The sequence below is a fragment of the Melozone crissalis genome, unplaced genomic scaffold (assembly GCF_028551555.1).
Source record: "Melozone crissalis strain CALT ecotype California unplaced genomic scaffold, PUWL_Pcris_2 ptg000045l_1, whole genome shotgun sequence".
In the NCBI taxonomy this organism is placed as follows: Eukaryota; Metazoa; Chordata; class Aves; order Passeriformes; family Passerellidae; genus Melozone; species Melozone crissalis.
The window spans coordinates 27617965-27640125 of NW_026535823.1; the positions used below are offsets into that span (position 1 = coordinate 27617965).

At 40.2% G+C, this 22161-nt stretch overlaps 1 protein-coding gene across 1 annotated transcript; it reads left to right on the forward strand.

Moving 5' to 3' along the window:
- Positions 1-614: 614 nt before the first annotated feature.
- On the forward strand, positions 615-19761 carry SCP2 (sterol carrier protein 2). The gene is made up of 16 exons (XM_054286135.1): positions 615-739; positions 2748-2802; positions 3375-3446; positions 3919-4050; positions 4745-4809; positions 5829-5955; positions 6619-6682; positions 6958-7044; positions 7657-7807; positions 8559-8706; positions 10295-10402; positions 12691-12844; positions 15273-15366; positions 15993-16122; positions 17567-17646; positions 18878-19761. Exons 1-16 carry the CDS (start codon positions 698-700, stop codon positions 18971-18973), a joined length of 1605 nt encoding a protein of 534 aa, XP_054142110.1. The 5' UTR covers positions 615-697; the 3' UTR covers positions 18974-19761.
- The last annotated feature ends 2400 nt before the right edge of the window (positions 19762-22161 follow it).

Sequence of the window (22161 nt, forward strand, 5' to 3'; positions counted from 1 at the left end):
AGATCAATTGGATTGGAAAAGACCTCTGAGACCATCAAGTGCAGCCTATGACTGATCACCACCTTGTCCCCTAGACCATGGCACTGAGTGCCACGTCCAGTCTTTCCTTAAACACCTCCACAGGCGGTGACTCCAGCACCTCCCTGAGCAGCCCATTCTCCCTTACTGTGAAGAAATTCTTCCTAATGTCCAACCTAAACCTCCTCTGGTGCGACCTTAGGCCATTTCTCTCATGCTGTCCCTTGTTCCCTGGGGGCAGAGCCTGATCCCCAGGGTGAGGAGTTGTGGAGAGCGGGGAGGGCCTCCCGAGCCTCCTTTTCTCCAGCCTGAGCGCCCTCAGCTCCCTCAGCTGCTCCTCACAGGACTTGTATTCCAGACCCTTCGCCATCTTTGCTGCCCCTCTCTGGAGAAGCAGCGAACTTCATTGCACCTCCGCTTTGGGAAAACGTCTGCTAATCGCCGGGATGGGGGAATCCAGGGGGATAAGCAGGATGTTTGTAGGACACTGGCCATGGCTGTGCTTTGGGCAGGGACACCCGGCCGGCGCCGCAATGGGAGCTCTGCGCCTTTAAGGGGCGGGTCCATGGGGCCCGGCCCCCGGGCGCTCGCTCCGCCCCCGCCCCGGTGTCGCTGAGGGCCCGCGGGACAAGGCGACAGCAGCGGGAGAAGCAGGGATCGTTCCGCCGCCACCGCCATCATGCAGCGCCGGGTGTTCGTGGTGGGCGTCGGCATGACCAAGGTACCGGCACCCGTCTGTGCGCGGGGGGACACGGCCCGCGCCGGGGCGGCCTCGGCGGCGCCCCCCGGCTGTCCGCTGAGGGGGAAGTGCTGCGGGAGCCGCCCGCGCCCTCCCCCGTGCAGCTGGAGCCCCTCACGGGACACGGTGGGGGCTCGGTGCGCGCTGGCGGAGCCCGGTCCCGGTCCCGGCCCGGCGGCAGCGGCTCCGCGCAAAGTTCACCCTCGCTCAGGGTGCGGGGGAGGCCGGACCCCGGCCAAGGTGAACGTGGTGCTCCACAGAGCGGGTCGATACAGCAGCCCTGCAGTGAGCACGGTGTCCCTCTGTCCCCGTGTCCCTGTGTCCCCACAGCCGCTGGCCCAGGGCCATCCCGGGACAGGGCTCAGGGCCTGCAGGGTCTGTCTGGGACCTTTCTGTTCTGTCCCTGGGGTTGTGGGCACAGGGTTCGCCCCGCTCAGCTCCTCCGCAGCTCCCCGGGAGCAGGTGGAGCCAGGCGGGCGTGGGGCTGCTCTCCCAAGTAACAAGTGATGGGACAAGGGGAATTGGCCTCAAGTTTCCACAAGGCATGATTAAGGCTAGAATTAGGATTAAGTAAAATTCCTTCACCGAAAGGGTTGTCCAACCCAGGAACAGGCAGCCTGGGTTTGGCAGTGCTGGGGTAACAGTTGGACTTGATCTTTAAGGTCTTTTTCTACCTAAACGATTTTATGATTTTCAAAGAGGAACAGTAAAAAAAACCATTTTGGCATGATGGATGAATCTTAAGACAACTTTGACATTTGCCAGAGTAATCAGAAACTCCTCCTGTGGCCACCTTTTAAATAATAACTTTTTGTCTTTTTGCTGCACGGGTACAGAATGTACTAATAGAAATTATTGAGCTCACTTGTGATGTCCTTATGGAAGAGCCAAGTAAAACCTGTCAGGCACCATATTGCATCTTAAGTATTTTACAGTGAAATCTTTTAGCACTGTATTCCTTCTATTTGATTAACATCAATGATTTAATGGCTACTAAAATTTGTTATATCTTCTCACAACAACAGTCCACATTTCCTGTGTGTGTAACTGTCAGTTCCTCAGTGCTCTGCATTTTCAGGAGTGGATCATCTCAGTTACCACTTGAGTATGACTTGAGGAATTGTCAGGACTCTCTTCTCCTCTCTGTTAGCCCAAGCAGTATCAATACAGACTTTTACAATGACTAACTCACCAACTGTTTTTTCTTGTGACCTTTGCTATGTAAATTCTCTGTCTAAATTAAGGAAAGGAGGCACTGCAGAAAGTACAGCCAAGTGATACAAATGACTGGAGTCAGGAACATAAGCAGAAGGAGGTAGCAAATTAACTTTCATATGCTCACAGGGGACATCAAATAATTTGTAGGATTATAAGTAGTTAGCATTAGGATTTCTTTTAGCAGTGGCACTTTTTGTTAGTGATGTAAAAATGCAAACCACATGTACTTGTGGTGGTCTCTAATGAGTTACACTGCAAAGAAAATAAAAATGTCACCTCTACTCCAATGTTGAGGAGTAAGGTATGATAAATTCTCTACAAAGAACAATAATTTTCTTGTTACAAATAGGATTATAAGGAAAAAAAGAAAAAAAAGTGTAAGGGAAGTAATTATCAACGTTTCAATGAATATTACAATGAATTGGTGAAGATTACAGTTATTCTCTGTCTCACCCACAGGCTTTGGACAGGAATATTGTCCATCTCCATAGTCATGGATCTTCTTTAACAGTGACCAGAAATGGCTCTCAGCTCCCATAAAGTTGCATTATTTTCTCCCTTTAGCCATTGCAGGGTCTGACAGCAGCACTTGGGAATTGTAAAGATTTTGTACATGCACTTTTGGGTCAATGAAATTACATGTTTTTGCATTATTTAAAACTTATTTCTAAATTAAATATAGAGCTTTTAGATGTACCAATTTGAGCAAAATATGAGTTAAATCTCACTGTGATTTATTTTCAGCTTGTTTTCCTTTCTTTTCTCTTGCCAGTTTTCAAAGCCTAGTGAGAGGAGTGCTGATTATCCTGACATGGCTAAGGAAGCAGGTAATTTAGTAATAAAGCATTTTGTTTGACTGCTGATGCTTATTTTAGGTCTTACAGCCAATAGTTTTATTACACATATGAAGGAAAAGGTACTGTTTAATAAATAGATACATCTAAAAAACAGATTCAAAACTCAGGCCACTTTCAGCAAATCCATAACTGACCTGTCCAGGTCAGCCCTTCCAGGCTGAAGTCAGCAGGATAGCTTAAAATTGGATTGTGCACTTAAATAATTGAATACTTACCTCTGTTATTGAAAACCTACTCTCATTGGGATGAACAACCTTGGAGCATGAACACAGAATTGATTGAGTGAAATTTTCTGATAAAGAAGCTTGTTCAGAATTCAAAATACTGTGAAATTGTCATCATGAGAATGAAGTTGTTCTTATGAGGTACAAGACCATATTTGCACCATATAATAAAGAATTTCTACAACTCTCACTTGTGAATGCAGGACTCATACATACTACTCTGGATTTGCTTGTTGTGGTTGTGAGAGATGATTTTTTTTTAATTTTCCCATCAATTTTAAACTTTTTTTCCAACTTTTAAACTGGGTTTTTTTTCAGGCCAGGCAGCTTTAGCTGATGCTGGGATTCCTTATTCAGCAGTGAAGCAGGCATGTGTGGGTTATGTTTATGGTGAGTATTGTTTGATTGGGATGAGACTTCTGTGTGGATAAAGTAAGAGGAATGGCATCAATAAGCTTTCTATTAAGGGGAAATCTATTTCTATTCCAAAAAGATTTTTCTATTTACTTTCCCTCTGGTTCTCTATTAACAATTGTGTTGTGGCAACTGAAGTAGGGTCAGTCTGCTGTGATACCTAGAGCAGCTCCCAAGCCACACCTCTAAGACCCTTCTGTCCAGTCCAGTTATGTCCCTTTGACTCACAGCCTCTGAAGCACAAACAGAACAAACGTCTGTTTATAAAATCTGAGGAGTTTCATCTTGTTTCTGAGGTCCTTTACTGTGGATACCTAGAGCCATACTCAAGGTGACAGCTCAAAAGTTCAGGATTACAGTTAAATTGGTAGCACTGCACATTCATGGCAGCAAAAGCAAAACTTTGGTGAGTTTGTACCCTATTTTAATGTTGTGTTTCCATTTGAAGGTGACTCAACCTCTGGGCAGAGGGCAATCTACCATGGTCTGGGTCTAACTGGCATTCCCATCATCAATGTTAACAACAACTGTGCTACTGGAGCCACTGCTTTGTTCATGGCCAGGCAGCTTGTAGAAGGAGGTGGGTTGTTTTGCTCTGTGACCTAAGAGATGCAGTAGGGTGGTGTATGAGGATGTACATGTCTTTTCCTGTGCCATGAGCTCTATGAACCTAGTCAGTTCTGCCAGTTAAGTGTTTCTGCAATAATTGTTTGGAGGAGTGCAGAACAAGTGGCATTAGAGTACTGCAGGCACTAAAAGAAGAATCTGCTAAAAAGCTTAGCTTTTTTCTTTTAGCTTGAAGTTTATACAAGTGTTTAACTATCATGTTTTTGGAAGGGAGGGGAGAGAGCTGTCTGACAGACCAAGCTTTGAACCATCAGATGAGTATTTCCTCCTGTTTTTGCAGTTCGTTTGTGGACTTTGATACTTTCTTGCACTGATGCTGATGTTTCTGTAATGACAACCATAGTAACACTGTGTATGATTGTTTAGTATTTGTAACTGAGACATAAATGCTTGGTTGTCTATGAGAGTTGCTGTCAGACAATTAAAAATAAATCCCAACGCTGTAGTGATCTCTCATTCTTAGGTATCAATATCTTTGTATCAATATCTTGTCCATCTTAGTGTGACTCTTTCAAAAATGAAGGAGGAAGGAAAGGCAGCTGGCAGGTGTTTGTGTACATATCTTGTAATTGAATAGTTGTTAGTTTCTAGTGTCATTTATAATCACATTGTGCTTGAAATAGTCACACATTTTATTTTATTTTAAGGTTTGGCAGACTGTGTTCTGGCACTCGGCTTTGAGAGGATGGCAAAAGGATCTCTTGCTTCACATGTAAGTGTCTGAAACACTTGATATGTTTGTGTTTGTACATGGGATGAACTTCTTCCTCATTCTCTGAGCTGTATTGTCAATAACAACACTTGCTTTACTGTGCTCCTGTAGATGATGACAAAAGAAACCATTATTTTGATCTAAATAATCTTTTCGTGAGGTCTGTGATTCTGATGGCAGCTATGACATACTATAAAAAGTAAATTCTAAAACATTCCATGCAAAATTCATGTCTCATGTTTGTTGGATTTTGCCAAGATTATGTTAAAGGCTGGGTAAGTGGGGAAAAAGGAAAATATCAGATAAAATGCTGAAGCTTTGAGTAACTGAAGTATCTTTCTCAAACAGCACAGCAAATCAAAGAAAGATTCTGGCTCTTCTGGTCTGATGCTTACTCAGTTGACCTGTTAACACACTCTCCCAAAAACTAAGGGCTTCTTGAATCTTATTTGTTTTTACAGGAGAAGTGTGTGTGGGTTTGTTTGTATTTTGCCTTAAGGCAAGCAATATTAGAGCCCATATGTCATTTAACTGCAGAACTGCCAAATTCGATAATATATTCAAGAGGTTTGGGTGAAAAAACGTTAAATTTAGCAAGTGATAAAACTGAGAAAAAGTTATCATTTAACGTGCTTTACAATATTTCTTCTAAGCTTCATTGAAAATACTATAGAGTATTAATTTTATAACTTAAAACTGTGTAAACAGTAAGATTTTAAGTGAGGTGAAAAATACCTAAAGTCCCCTGCTGAAAATAATGACTGTGATACAAATCATGTAGCAGTGATTGTTGCCATGAATCAGTGCTGTGGTTATAATGTCAAGAATTTTCTGCTTATTTACTTTTTTTTATAGCTAGGAAATTATCAATACTTCTGATCATGTCTCTGAAGTGCAGCATACTGCAGGGACTTGTTAAAATATTAGAAAAACTTATCTTTGCTTGAAATCTGTGACAGTTTTGTGGTGATGTTGAAAAGAAAAGGAAATTATGGTCTGATTTGTATTTCTGTTTTCAGTTTGCAGACAGAACTAATCCTATGGACAAGCACTTGGACATTATGATAAATAAATATGGCCTAGCAAGTGCTCCAGTGGCACCTCAGATGTTTGCAAGCGCTGGCAAAGAACATATGGAGAAATACGGTCTGTTAAAATACAGTTTTTTCATTGTCTTCTCTTTGTGAAGTGATTTAAAAATAATAAGATTTTGTTTTATGAAATGGTAGCATTAGGGTTGCATAACTCCCTGCATTTATCCCTGTGCCTTAGGATAGGTAGATGGGCATGGGGCTGAACTGTTTGGCAAAAGCTGTTGGGTGTTTGATTTGATTTAATCTTTAATACAAGGCTGCTGCCACTGCTGTTTGCTACCCCTGACCAGACAAGGGAATTAGCTCCAGGGTAACAGCCTGGCCTGTTGTGCATTTTTTATTTGCACTTTTAGGCTATTATATGAAAAAAAAAATAGACTTAGACTCTACAATTTCACTGCAGCTGTTTTGCACTGATAGGAAAATGATCATTTAAGTTTCAGCAGTAGAATAATACTACTACAAATAAAATACACATGTTTTCTGTGTTTTTATGTGAGTGTTAAATATGCAATTGGGTTGTTCTGTCATGTTTAGTAGTCTTTATCTAATTTTGAAATCTCAGCTGAGTTCTAAGGAAAGTCTTCATAACAATGTGTTTCTTGTAAAGATGCTTGTAAAGGTCAGATTCTTATGACACAATATTTAAACTGTTATGTTAGCACTGTTTGAGCAAACAAAGTATTTAAACACAGATTTTTTTTCCCCTTTTCAGGGACAAATCCAGAATACTTTGCAAAGATTGCATGGAAGAACCACAGCCATTCAACCAACAACCCGTGAGTCCTGTACTCTGCCTCTGTAGTCAACAGCCCTGGTTGTTAAAAAAATTCCTGCACAACAAAGTAGTATTTTTAGAATACATTCAGAATATTTTCAGCATATGTTCTTTATTATAGAATGAGAAAATAAATAAATTATTCTAGAAATATATTAAAAAAATAACTCTCTATCCAGTCCCTTATAGTTTGTAAAGAGAGCTCTATAGCTGCCTAATAGTGTGATATTAGTGTGTCTGCTGCTCAGTCTGATGGCATCTGTGTGTTTCCCTTAGGTATTCCCAGTTCCAAAAGGAGTACACATTGGATGAAGTTCTGCACTCTCGCAAAGTTTTTGATTACTTGACTGTCTTACAGTGTTGGTAAGGAGAGGACTTTGCATTGTGAAATAGATCTTGATGTTAAGACAAATATAGTAGGCCATCTATTTAAATAAAATCTGTTTGTGTGTTAATTATAATTTACAGATTGCTTTAAGTAAAACTTTTTATAAATAAAACAAATGTGGAAAATCTGTCATGACCAAACACTAGATACTTGTTCTCAGTGTAATACAGTGAGCTGAAAGTTTTGTACTTTGGGCTTCTAATGTAATTCTGTTCTATTACTAATGTGCATCCATCACTGTTAAGTGTTAATTTTTCACTTCAGCCTTTCCTAAGCACTCTATATATGTGTTTATATATGTTTATAGCCAAGTAGAAGCTTTGATTTGTCCTAAATTGAAAAACCTTAATGACACATTTCTATTTTGGTGTAATGATTTTCAAATGTCTGGTATAAATATTACTGAAAGTGTCCAGTAAGCACTGATGGAAATTATAGTTTCAGTGGTATCAGCCAAAGAAAGTGGGGTTTTGTTTGTTGGGTTTTTTTGTATGTATTAAAAGATAAATCTATGGAAGATCAACAATCTAATGAAGATTGACATTACTGATTTAGAACAATAACATCATTATTTTTCTTTCAATCAGTCCAACATCAAATGGTGCTGCAGCTGCAATTTTGGCTAATGAGGAGTTTGTGAAAAGGCATAAATTGCAGCCAAAAGCTGTGGAAATTCTAGCACAGGTGATGGCTACTGATTATCCAAGCACATTTGAAGGGAACAGTTGTATGAAGATGGTAGGTTTGCAATTCTGTATTCCCTGGTACTCATTGGGGTGATTTTTTTCTGAGTTTTTTTTTGTTTATAGTTTTGGGTTGGTATTTTGTGGGGTTTGTTTTGTTTTGTTTTGGGTTTAGGTTTTTTTTAAGTGTCTGAAAATCCTAGTGATGCTATAAACATTTTCATGTCAGTGAGCAAACATATTATGCTTTGTGGTGAATGTAAAATTGATTTCTTTTGGACAGGTATGGAATAAGCAAGGAGTATGATTGTGGAATGACAATAAGTAACTTATAAACAGTCTATCAGAAACCCAGTTTTTAACCAATTATTTACAGGCTATTTTTTTAACAACTTCAACAGCAAAAGAAATTCCTTTCATTTTTCTCTTTATAGTAGTAATGAAATTTAAAACAATCAGGTGGATCATAGAAAAAGGTAACAGTGCAATTTGAGGATTTGTTTCAAGGCTGTTGGTCTGAGTCTTGCAAAAGAACAATTTGGGTTGTGATCAAGGTTAAGGAAATAGAGGATATTCCCCAGAAAGGTTTTGCATGCCAACAATAAGCCTTAGAATATATTATTTCTTTCTAGACAATTTTTATTGTATGACTATCAAACTATGACATGTGATGCAATCAAATAAATCAGAATACCATCTCCTTCTTTCACTGACAGGATCTATAGAAACACAGTTAAGTGTAAAAATTAAGCTGTGAGCTATGCTTCTGTAATGATATTTTAATATAGAATTTCTCTTTTTTTCAGGTTGGCTATGACATGACTAAAAATGCTGCACAAAAATGTTTTGAAAAAGCAGGGCTGAAACCTACAGATGTTGATGTGATTGAACTTCATGACTGCTTCTCAGTTAATGAGTTCATCACCTATGAAGCTCTGGGACTGTGTCCAGAAGGTAAGAGCAGCAATGGAGATAATTGTTTTATTAAAATTAAAAGCACCAAGGATGCCCAAATTAAGAACTCCTGTGATCTCAGTCTTAGGCCCCTTTTTTGGAGCTGCATTCTATCATAATCTTACCCCAAGGTTTCCCTCCATCTATGTATTTCCTTTTAAGAAGATAAATATAGGACAAGAATTGCCTGTGGGGGGCTTTAGCCAGTCACTGATCTTTGAAACATCTTTGCCTCAGTGTTATTGGCAAGTTGTCAACGTGCATCTAAAGTCAGCTATGTAACAATGCTCAGATTAGTGTAATGTCAGTGAGTTTGCTGGATTTACAACAGATTCAATAGCAGTGGAATTCAGCTCTGTGCATGTAAGCAAAAGAATTACAAACTTCTGTTAAAAAGGGTATTTTATGATTTCAAATAAATAATGGATTGCACTGCTATTTCAGTTCATGATGTATTTAAATTGTAAACATATTCTTGTTTTGTAAAGATTATCATCTGATATAATCTTTCTCTAATTTGTGTTTAACCAACTGTGAGGAAATACCATTTTCTGGCACTAGGTGGTATATTAGACCTGAGCTTTCTTACTGAAACAGACATTTATGGAACTCCAGGAAGACTTAATGTGTTTGCCTTTTAATATCTGCTTTCTACTCTCATTTTTGCTGAATTTTTATGGATCTGCAGCAAAAATGGTAAATGTTTGACATATTTAACCAGGTACATTAAGCTCTTTAGGTTCATTCCTCTAATTAATGCAGAATAATCCTGGTGGTACTTGTCTATTTGACTAATTAGCCTTGTGCATGGTTATTTATTAGTGCTGTTCTCACAACCCTTTGTCAGTCTGGCCTTAATAGTATATGAAACTTATCTTGGAATGATAGACTAATTAGGCATAAAAATTAATGAAATGACATAAACCACTGTGGATTTAGATGGGCAAATCTAACCTGGTATTCTCATTTAATGGCACCATGGAACCATGACAGATCTTTTTTACACTTCAGTGTTATTAATGTAGGCTGGAGAAGCTGGTACAAGAATAAATGAGTAAGAGCCTTGTTAAAAGGGAGAATTGTCTGTAGTCTGGAAAGCTAAACAATTCTGAACATTAGTCTTCTGAGTGGTTTTATTCACTATTTTAATGGCTGAATACAGCCCAAGGTGCCATTAGTTGGCCTTTGTGACAGGGGTTTGTGTTCATCTTGGTGTTCACCTTCCAAGTCCTGGGGCTCACAAATTACAATTTTAAAAAATGTAAATCACTGCAGTTGCATGAACAAAATCTAAACAGCTTCATTATACTGATTGCATCATAATGCTGTATACACCAACAGAACAATTCAACTGCAAATTAAAAACAGCTCTTGTACAAATGCTTCTCTTCCTTGTTATGCTTTCTCCAGTGGTATGAGCAGGTCTCATTAATGTAGTTTGGCCAATATTTGCTCTTTGGGAAAGATGAGCTGTAACATTTCCTAGGGTTTGACTGACATGTAGCATCTCTGGTAAGTTACAGCAGAACTGAAAAATCACTTACAAATAAAAAAAGAACATTTTTCTTACATGAATTCTGTTTTATAGGAAAAGCATGTGACCTGATTGACAGAGGAGACAACACTTATGGAGGAAAATGGGTTATTAATCCCAGTGGTGGCTTGATTTCCAAAGGACACCCTCTTGGTGCCACAGGTATGCAAAACCTTCATTTAATCACACCCATTAGATAAGAGATACAGCTCTTGAGCAGGCAAGTGCTTCCCATCTGTGCTTGAAATGTGAGGGCCTCAAAGCTTCTTCCCTCAAGTCTTCTTTCCAAATAATCCAAGTGTTGGAGCAGGGTAACACAGCTTAACCTTCCTAAATAATTGCTCAATAGTACAACTTCTGAATAGCACTTGAATAACTGTTCTAATATGATGTCATCCTTTAAAATTCTGGTTTTGGAGATTTTTCCTGCCTCTGAATAGCCTGTACCATTGTTAACTGTACTAGAGCCTATTTTGTTAAGTCTTGGATGTCAAAATATTTATCTGATGTTTACAACAGAAGCTCACTTGGTCACCATTTCCCAGCAACATAGGTTTCCCCTTTTTTTGTTTGTTTGATTTTTTTTCTTTCTTTAAACTACTGTTCTTGTTTCTAAATGAGTTGGCTCTTGGACAAAATGTGTTGGATTTGTAAAGATAATTTACCCTCCTTGGGTGAATTTGGAAATGAGAAGTTATCAGAAAACTGGAGAAGATGAAACCTTGTGAAACACCAAATCTTAATCTAAACAGTTGTAACAGTGAGATACAATATGCAGTTAAGTGTGGGGGGCAGGGGAAATGTTAGGAAACTTTGGAGGAAAAGGGTTCCAGATAAATGAGACTGTGGATATCTGCAACAGCGTGAGAGTACTGCATTGCCAGGTTTATGTTCATTTTTGTCAGTTACACAGTGATAGAAGCAGAGATAGATTCTTGCTTCTCCAGTGCCATGGGATGGAGGAAGAGTCAGCAAAATGCAGAAAATGACAAGTCTTAGCCTGTCAGCTTCGTTTCCCTTGGAAACAGCCTTGAGGCCAGTTACATGCTAAGCAAGGGTCACGTAAATCCTCTGAAATATCCAAACCATTGCAGGGCAGGCTGCACCACAGCACACACCCTCTCCTTGAGGCTGAGAGAATGTGAATGAAGCCTGTTCATTCATCTGTGACTGGAATTTTAAAACTCCTTAACTCCTTCATAATATTTCAGTTGGCAATATGTACAATTGTGTGCATGAAGTGCAGATTGCTTGTGTGCCTTGTCCAAAGACCTGTGCAGTTGTCCAGGGGAAGGGACAGGAAGGGATGGGGGGGAAGGAGAAAAGTTTGAGGAATGTGCAGAGAAAGGCAAAGGAGCTGGGGGAAGGTCTGCAGCACAAATCCTGTGAGGAATTCCTGAGGCAGCTGGGGAGGCTCAGGGGGGACCCTCTCACTCCCTCCAGCTCCCTGGAAGAAGGGCTGTAACCAGAGGATGAAAGGATACAGCCTCAAGCTGTGCTAGGGAGGTTTAGGCTGGACATCCAGGGGAATTCTGGCACAGAAAGGATGGTTAAACACTGGAATGGGCTGCCTGGAGAGTTGAAGGAAGGACATGACACTCAGTGCTTGGTCATGGGCTGGTCTCGATGGTCTTGGAGCTCTTTTCCAACTGAATGAACCCCGTGATTCTCCCAGACTGGGCCCTGGCTGCAGAGAGAGCTGCTGGCATAGAGACTGAGGGTGGACACAATCCCACAATCCCAGGGTTGCTGTGCAAAGGGGTTCCCCTTCCTTTGGGTTTCCCAGGGACATCCAGTTCTGTGAAAAATGCCAATCACTTGTTTTTAAAATTTTAAAAGTTTAATGGTAATAAAATGGTTATAAAAATAGTAATACAATTAGAGTAATAATAATTTGGACAATTTGAATTAGGACAATATGAGACAATAGAGACAAAGAGTTATGGATGTCGGGTACTTTTTTCTGAGCAGCACGAGCCCGAGGATTAACCCTTAAAAGCAACAGCCTGTTGCATATTCATACACCTCATACATGATGCATAAATTCCATTCACACACAGGATTCTGTCTGGTCAGTGTCAGCTTCTTCCTCTGAATCCTAACAGTGCCTTCGAGGCGGGAAGAAGTTCATATCTTCTGATAAGAGAGCAATAAATTCTTTCTCTCCGAAGGATTTAGGTGTCCTGTGGCTGCTGCGAGTCCTTTCTTTAAGAAAAGTATCCTACGTAGCACAGTTTCTATTTTAACATTTTTTATAACCTAAAAAGAGAAACCTTAAAGAGAATCAATACAGCATTACTTTCTAACACAACACATATAATATCCATTTGAATATTTAGAAAAGGCAATGATAAAATCCATGCATTGCTCACAAGTTCGCTGGCTGGCAGTTCCGCAGGCACCGTTGGCGGGCAGGCCGCGCTGAGCGGGCTCTGCGCTCGATGTTTCAGGGCTGGCGCAGTGCGCGGAGCTGTGCTGGCAGCTGCGCGGGCTGGCGGGGCGGCGCCAGGTGCCGGGGGCGAAGGTCGCGCTGCAGCACAACCTGGGGCTCGGCGGCGCCGTGGTGGTGACGCTCTTCAGGATGGGCTTCCCCCGGGACGGCAGGTGAGACGCGCACCGGGGGCTCGCCCGGCACGGGGGGAACCGCGGCTGCACGGCCGGGCCTTCCGGAGCGCTGGGCTGGGGCGGCGCGGAGCGCGGGGACGGCGCTGCCGGCCCAGCCTGGCTGTGTCGCTGCCTGCGCCCTCACAGCTTCGTGCTTTTGGAGTTACTGCCGCTGCTCAGGGGGGAGATTGCCCTGTAAACTAAACACTCCTGTGTCCCTGCGGCACTGCACGTCTGTGCTGAGGTTAAAATTCATACACTCTCTTGTCACATTGAGCGCTGAGAGTTATTGGGAAGCTCACACCGGCTTGTAGAAATGGCTCGTGTGGAGCCATTCCTCAGTGAGGAAGAGCGATGTTCCGAGGAAAAAAGCCACCAAAGAAAAACCATTCCAAGAATAAAACAGGACACATTAAAAGTAACTAATTGAAACTAGCTATCTGCCAAAACCAGCAAGACATGGGAAAAGAGAAAGCACTGCTTTCTCTGCTAGAATTGTTACTGGTTTAGGTCTGTTAAGGATTGCTTTCAGTCCGGTTTTATGTGATACTGTAATTCCTTACAGTTCTGGGGTGTTACTGGCTACAGAATTGGCACTTGCAATTGTAGCCTATTTCACAGTGGGAGAACACTGATAAGAAGCTGCTGCACTCCGCTGTAGCTCAGTGCTCAAATAGACAGGAATTGAGAGAAAACACTTAAAATTTGTATTCTGGTGTTTCAGGGGAGACTTACAATACAGTTCCCTTAACATTTTCATTTTCAGCTTTCCTTAGAAAGGTTGGCGTGGTTATTGTGGGTGTTATGGCTTTTAAATCTCGATCCCAGTGCTTTGTTTTCTCTGAAAACCTGTGAACAGCAGAATTTATCATACACTGGCCTTTCAGAAAGAAACACACTCCTCCCTCCAAGCTGATATATCTAACATCTGTTTCAGCTAAACCTGTGCAGTTCCTGGGAGGTGACAATATAACCTGTGGAAGAGGTGATGAGAGAGAAGCCACTGAACTTTGAAAGGCTTCAGCAGTGATTTTTTTTGTAGTGTCAGGAGTGATAATTCTGTCTCTTTTAATCCATAAGAGGTTGTACCATGTGAGGAAAAATATGTCTTCTGATGGATTCTCTTCAAACATGCTCACATAGCTTGTCAGTGGGTGTTGGTACAGTTTTACATCTGAAGGGAAAAGACTGTTACAGGGAGTACACCTTTTCCCATTGCTTTGAGCTTTGTCTTTAAAAATAGTCACTGTGTTGAGAATGTTGCTATTTTTATATCATCAACCTCGAGGTGCTGCTGGAAGTAATCCTTCCTGTCAGGGAGAGCTTTTCATGTACAGATAATATTTCTCCTGAAGAGACTTAAGTCTAATTTACTATAGGTCATTTCACCTTCATTGGTGTTCAGGATTTTTAAAATATGTCTTAAGTACAACTCAAGCCAGAGAAATCTTACAACACTCATCTTATCCCAGAGAAGCTTAAAGCCCCTTAGTTCTCCCAGAGGCTCTGTGTGGGAGATCCCTGACACAGGGAGTTGCACCAATGTGTGTCAGACTTTGGAATGGAGCAGAGTGGCTGATGTGCTCAGACACCCCTTATGTAACTGAGGGATGATGGGCATTGTGAAATTAAGGGAAAGGTGGTGAAACTCCATGTTTATGGAGATCCTTCACACCCCTTTCCTACACTACAGTCAGTCACTGGTTCCAGATCAAGCCTGTGGCTTTAGTAATAGCTGGTAAGAATGTGAATCAAGGCAGCAGGGCTTGATCAGTTTTGCATTCATTTTTGAAACAATTCTGCTTTTTGTTTGGTGGCTTTTTTTGAACCTTACAGTTTCCATCCTGTTAGTACAGCCTTGGTTTGTTGGCAGAATGGATTTGTCTCCTTCAGACAAGACAGTGCCCACTCTGGCTGCCCTGGCACACATCTGCAGGGCAGTGTCACTAGCACCCCAGTAAGTTCCAGCAGCATTTCCTGAGCAACTCTGTCACTTCAGCAGTGTCAGCCCTGACCACAGTTCTGGCCTCTGCTGCCAAGAGATGGCAATAGCAGTGAACCTGTTCCTCCTGCTGCTTGAATTGCCATTTCTTTGGACATTTCTCTGTACTTTGGCTCTGTGTGCCCCTGCAGGAATCAAGAACTGGGTTCCATGTTGCTATCAGGCCATGCAGGCTGATTTCTCCAGAGTATCAGGAATAAGATTAATGATTTACTTCCATTGTAAAATTAATCTTCAGTTCATACACACAGAACACCCAGATATCTGGAGTGATTGTAATTCAGGCTATCAAGAGAGCAAGCTCCACTTTGATAGCAGAGTTGCTCTATACCAATGAAATGTTTCTTGCTGGTGTTAGGCCTGTTGGTGATCATTTGAAGATGTTGAAAATGTGATTTTAAGTGTTTTAATTAATTTTTGTTTCAGCAACGGCCGTATTGCAGCTGTGCCTCTCAGTGCAGCTGTTGATGGATTTAAAGCACACCTGGTCTTCAAAGAGATTGAAAAGAAGCTCCAAGAGGTATCTGGCTACTTCTTTTACCTACAACAGGATTTTAATTTATAACAGAATGTGTGTGAAACCTGTTGGGAATGTATTAGCAACCACCACTTCTTCAGGACTGCTCATTGAAACAAGTGCTACAGATTTGGATTTTGTAATTTTTACAAACTTTGTAAAAGAAATCTTTGTAAAAGAATTTCTTTGTAAAAGAAACCTTTTACACTGTGCCATGATTTTAAGTTACCTTTTCCCCAGATAGTTGCTACCTGCATAAGGATATTTCAGTGGAGGCAAGTTTGGATTGTAGGTGAGGAGCTTGCTAACTAACCAAAGAACTTTGTGTTTGGGGTTAGGTTCTTGCCTTTTAAGTGTGATTAGAAGGAGAAATTGCATTTTGTCAAACTCATGTCAGGACAAGGCTATTAGGACTATTCTTCTTAGTTTAATAGATTTCAACATGGATAGCCATAGTTTGAGTTTTTTTGTTTAGATTTTTTTATGGTTGTTTAAATGATGCATAGTGGGAGGAATAGATATTTTTATGTTAGTAGAAATGGTGAAGGTTTTTTAATTACTTTTGTTAAATTAAGAATAACTGAAAATTATGTTGAAGTAAATTACTTTCTCATTTTGTGTCATTACAGGAAGGAGAGCAATTTGTTAAGAAAATTGGTGGAGTCTTTGCCTTCAAAGTAAAAGATGGTCCTGGTGGGAAAGAAGCAACTTGGATAGTAGATGTGAAAAATGGTAAAGGCTCTGTGGCAGTTAATTCAGGTCAGTGCTCTTTTATTATGTCATTGCAGAACACACATAAAACTAATGAACACAGAACTCATATTCTGTTCAGGCTGTAGTGACCTTGAGCAAAAGTGATGTAGAGCTACCTTAATTTTAAACATTTCTTATTACTGACACTTTTAATCCATGGTGTTTCAGACCAAGAACTAAACAGCTTCTACTCTGAATCTGTCTGGAGATAATAGTGTATTTTCCTATCACAGATCTGTGATATGATTTCACAGGAATCAGCATGGGGAAAAAAAAGTGAAAATCAAACCTCAGGGATTTTGTTGCTCTCACGTCTTAAAATTTGGGCCAAAAATGTAATTTGTAGCTGTTTCTTCAGTTGCTTTGCTGGAGACACTGGTAAGCAGTAAACTGGTCTGCCTTGTCAAGTTACTTCTCCTCTGCAGGTAGTTAAACAACAAAACTTGTTTAGTTGTTAAACAAAAAAGTTTTGTTTGTTAAACAAAACTTGTTTCAGTGCTGCAGCAGCTGACATAAACTTCTAGTTCTATTTTGAAACAAGAAACAGACTGGATGGTGTTGGGGAGCCCCATAAAAATATTGAGAACACAAGATTTGTACCCTTGCCATGAAATTGTATTGTCACAAATCTGAAGTCACACACCTGAGTAATGAAAATGAAAAAAAAAACCAAAACCCAAAGGCAAGAGCCAGTCCTCAAAATCTGATATATCCATGAACTTGCATCACAAACTTTTAATTAAAAACATGATGGGGATTTGATTCAGAAATTCATTGTTATGTTATTAGAAAAAGAAGATCACAGTCTTCTGTTGCATGGGGAACAATTTATCAAAGATTTCAGTCTAATAATAAGATGAGTGTAGGAAAAGATGTGTGCAAGTTTTAGTCCTTTGGTTTACACATCAGAATTTATATCAGAGTTTATTAAAACAATTTTCCAGATTATTTTAGTAAGAAGATCCTAGAAACTTCTGTACTTGAATGAATTCAAATGAGTGCTTTCAGAATGCACATGTTGTTCCCATGGAAGGAGAGGGCAGGAAATGCCTGAAATGTCAGTAATGAATATCTTGAGAGTGTCACAGGGGAAAACTCATCTACTCCAAGCTGATTTTCATACTAGCAAATATAAGCTTGATAAAGCTGAAAAATTATTATCAGGACTTGCAATGAACATTCTGTCTGGATGCAGGTGATTATAATTTATTTTTAAATTAATTAATTTGCTTAGCTTTTCAGGAAGGCCCATCTTCCTTCCCTGTTGGGGTGCTCTGTGCTACATGGTGGCCCAGCTGCCTCTTGCTGATATTGTTTTAATGGCTTTTGCTTGTACATGCTTCAGGTATCATTTGCTGGCCTGTGGTCTGAAGGGCTGCTCCACACAGTTGTAGCTCCTATAAGTGTTTAATTTCTGAATTTGAATCTTTATTCTTCTCCTGTCTTGCAGATAAGAAGGCAGATTGTACAATCACCATGGCTGACACTGATCTGCTGGCACTCATGACTGGCAAAATGAACCCTCAGACAGTAAGTACAGCAAGGATGGCCTGGTCAGGGAACTGGTTGGTTGTTTTGCATGTGTTGAAATAATTTGAATGTTTTCATCCAAAACTGGCATGGCTGATCTGAAAAATGGCAATTCTTGTTGTGCTCTGAACAAATGACCCAAAGTGAGATTGCTCAAGAAGCACAGGGATGTGTGTCAGATATCCTGCAGGGATGTGTCCTGTGTTATATCCCAGAAGGAGATACAATAGTGCTTGCTTGGCAGAGAAGAGGGGCAATCCAGTTTTTGCAAAATGCCATGAGAAAGAAGGAATGTGAGCCTCTCTTTGGAGGGCTTTACCCCATAGCTGACATTAGTGTAAGGAGTCACCTTGGTGCTGAAAAGTAGAAAGTGAGGTGAGCATCCACTGAATGCCTGTCATTTTTTCTTGTTGGGTGGCGAGTTTGGAGGGTTTTTGGTTGGTTGATTGGTTTCATTTCTATTTTTTATCCCTCTGTGCACCAAAAGCAGCCATAGTGTACAAGTAAACCAGATGTTTAAGTTAATTTCAAGTTGCTGTTCTGTGCTTCCAAATTTGAAGTGCTCTGGGTAACTGTTTCAAGATTTTGGTCTGGTAATCATGGGGTAAATTTTGCAACTGAAACGTGTCTAGGAGAAGTTTTAAGATAAAACACATTGTGGAAATGTTGTAATATCCATGTAGAAAATTCAGAAGCAACTCTGGCTTTACATCCAGAGTTTGGGAATTTTGGTGCATGCAGTTTATCTCCTTACGAGATCTGAAGGAAAAAATCCAAATTTTCTGCATGTCTGCTTTACAAACAGACATTTGCAAAATTAAATTGATCAGGAACAAAGCCAGTTAAGGCTGAGGAGGATTGAGCTAAGAAATCAGTTGTGGCACCTATTGTCACTGTGGCTTTGCTGCTTGCAGTTGAATCCATGAGCTTGTCTGCTCTGAGCAGTCACCACCCAAACATGGGCTGCTCTGCCTGCTCCAGGTGCAGACCCATGGCTGTGATAACCTGAGAAACAAACAAGTTTATTCTCTTTAGGTATCAAAAAATAATAAGAATTCAACTTCCTCAGCTTGCTGTTCTGCAGCCAAATAATGCATTTATTGCTGGATGTGAGGTGCCAGAATGTTGGAAATACCAAAGTGCTCATCCATAATAAGCCATAACTGTCTGGAGGGGTGCATTTGGGATAAAATGTTTTATTGCATTTCACAGAATTTCTCTTTCTTTTCAGGCATTCTTTCAAGGCAAATTGAAGATTTCTGGGAACATGGGCATGGCAATGAAACTTCAGAATCTACAGCTTCAGCCAGGCAAAGCTAAACTTTGAGCTCAGTAGAGTAAATAGTCAGTACTTGATTTTCTTGACAAAAAAGTAGAATTAAACTAGACATTATCAATAATGTGGCACAGGCTGGGTTTGATTGGACCTCTCTCACCTAAATTCTGTGGTTAGAGACATTAAATCTCTTAACAATATCCATCAGTTTCTCTATGGCTGAGCTTGAGGCACTAACACTTACAAATGGTACATGGTGGGGCTTTGTGACAGCTTTTGTTCTAATCAATATGGACAATTTGTAAAAATTAGAGCTGAATTAGCCTGCTTACTGTTGTTGAGACTAGTTGGGAAGGAAGAGAGGAAAGTTATAAATAGTTTGGCACATCAATGAAATGAGTTGCATTTTATAAAGGTTGTAATAGCAGATCATACAAATGCTTTCAGACTTCCATTCTCTCCAATTTGCTGCTGCTTACATTAAAATGATCTTGTAAAGGGGATCTCTAACATTTTTTTAGAATAGGAATTTGCTATAAAATACTTTTCTTATTACTACTTTGGAATTAAAAAATAAACAAAATATCCAGAAGTAAGCAGGAACTAGAATGCTGCTTTGAGGTTCACAGGATTTGATAATACTTCACCTTGAAAACAGATTAGATTTGCCAGGAGAGCAGAGAGGGAAGATAACCAATATGTTACCTGTTTTCTCCTGGTAAAAACTGGTGTTGATCATGATGAAATTCTTGTCAGTTATGTAAAAGCTTTAAGTTCTGTTTTGGGAAAATGTATTCTGGTTGGAAGTTTAATAGAAAATTAAATATACTTTTCCTGTTCTTCTGTGTGTCTCTTGCTCAGATTTATAAACGTGGATTTCATGTTAATGTACTGAACTGAGTATTTTATTCAGGTTGTCACAAAGGACACCTGCAGGCATCCACTTTTTCCTCCTCAGGCACTAAAAACTTCAGCCATAAACTTCATTCAGTCCAGGAGACACATCTCACATCCTCACATACTTGGGCTATGGCTGAGGAACTTACACTGAAACTTTCACTTCCCTGGCTTAACTGAAGTAATAATAATAAAAAAGAGCAAATTCAGGCCAATCATTCTGCCTCCTGTTGGGAATGGTGACGGATTGCTGAGCAGTTAGAATGGCTCTACAGCCTCAGACCAAAAATGCTTCTGGCCCCTGGATTTTCTCCCTGTTGGTACCTTGGAAGAAGAGGAAGATGGCCATTCATCTGTTTACTCAGAGTACTTTCCTAACTGCCACTGATTGTCTTTTTTTTCTCCCAGCTCACCAATTTGAGCCACAAGTGAATATTTCTGGATTGTCTTTCATGAGTTTTTCCAGTCCCTTTTGGAATCCTTGGACAGCTTTTTTAGCATGGATTATGAGTTTCTGTACCTACACGTCATACAGAATTAAACTCACTCCTTTTCTATCCTATACATTGCAGTTTTATTCCTCTTAGGTTTTTGGGGGCTTTTTTTGAGGGGCTTTGTGTTTTACTGGAAGAACAGTGAGCAGCTTCAGAGCACTCCTGGTGTTTATATTCTTGTCCTGTCACCTTCAGGCTTCTCAGCTTACAGAGAGGTCATTCTGTTTAACTGTGTCACATGGAGAGACCCTTGTAACCTTCTGTCCATCCAGGTATCCTTCCTGTATGCAGCATTCCAATTGTCCTGTTAAAAGTTTTCAAGATACAAGAGCATTTTCTGCTTCTATTTTTCTTTCCCCAGTTGCTTTTATGACCACTCCTTGTTTTGAGGTGGTGTTTTCTTAGATCTCTAAAACTGAGGGCTCATTCCTTTCATACTAACTCAGTGCTTATTTCTGCACTGGGAAATGGAAATATTTAAAATTATTGTTCTATATGCATCTGTTGATTTGTACTGAATTTCAACTGTCTTTTACTGCCCAGGAACTCAGTGTTCAGGCCTGGTTTTTAATATCAGGATGAATCAATATTTGTAACCCCACTGTTCATCATCTTTTCCAAGGCATTAGTTTTCTGTTAATTAGGACAAATATGGCATTGCTCCACAGTAAACTTTTAAAAGTACAATCTGGTCACACGAATGGTTTCCTCCTGTGCATTGTTTATTGACTTATCTAAGGATTGGAATAGATAGGAGTCATATCTCTCAAATGAAAGCAGTGTTTAACTCCCTGTAAAATAACACTTGCTATTGTACTCACTGCTTTTTCCTAAGTTCTTGCCATTTAGCTTATGGGCTAAAACAAAGGGGACTTACAGGATTGCAGCGGTAATTCTGTCCAGAAAACAATTTGTTCCTCCTCTTGAGTTACTGATACTACCAGGAGAACTCTGTTATGCAAGCTAAGAACATGTCATTTTCAAGAATTTTGAGCACACACACAACATACTTCTGGTCACTGTTGGCCAAATTAATTTTGAAATGTAAACAAGATAACATAGAAAATAGTAGTCCATCCCAATGATATTCAAGTAAGATTGCTCAGCTGCAGAATGAGGTTAAGTTTTTTAAGGGGGGAAAGTTGCACAGAGCTATGAAGGGGAAAAAAGGTAACAAAATAACTTTGGAGTTTGTTTGCTACCAAGAGGAATAATGTCCAAGGCTAAAGCCCTGATTTCTCCCTCAGAAAAATCTGGGTTTGCACAGACCTGGGGCTTTCAGGCTTGAGCATCTGCAGCTGTGATGTTTAAACAGAAAAATCCCAGACTGAACCTTCCATTCCCATCAGCAGTAGGTAGAGGGAGTAGTGCAAAGGTTAGCACAGCCTGCAGCTGAGGGGACTGCTCAGCCTGGTGTTCCTCCTGCAGGGTTTAAGGAGATGGAGTAAAGGACAAAGTCATGTATTCACACCATTTACCTGCTAATGTCTTCTTTTGACCTCTGTCCTCTATTGCTTCTTCACTTTCAGCACCGTCTTTGTGTTATATCTTGCTGAGTAATTTTTTATATAATACTTCCTCTGATTTTTCTGGGAGTGAGGGGGAAGGTGTCTTTTTCTAGAAATCTCAAATCCTCTATGAACATTCTGTAGTCTTAGAATATGACAACTTTGAATAAATAAATGTCAAAGTGGATAGAAATAATTTACTTTCATGAGGAAAAGCTCAGTGGTACAAAGCAGCTTTTGACATTATGAAGTTCTGTTCCTCATTTTTTGCATAACTCAAAGCATTACCTAAGTCTGTACCATTTCAGAAATCTTGCTACAAAGATTTTCTTTCTCACTC

What these genes read in the sequence shown, in the direction of transcription:
- SCP2 (XM_054286135.1), top strand. Translation starts at nt 698, where the DNA reads ATGCAGCGCCGGGTGTTCGTGGTGGGCGTCGGCATGACCAAG. An exon ending in TGGGCGTCGGCATGACCAAG is followed by an intron (nt 740 to 2,747) that starts GTACCGGCACCC and finishes TTCTCTTGCCAG; the next exon opens with TTTTCAAAGCCTAGTGAGAG. An exon ending in TTGACTGTCTTACAGTGTTG is followed by an intron (nt 7,045 to 7,656) that starts GTAAGGAGAGGA and finishes TCTTTCAATCAG; the next exon opens with TCCAACATCAAATGGTGCTG.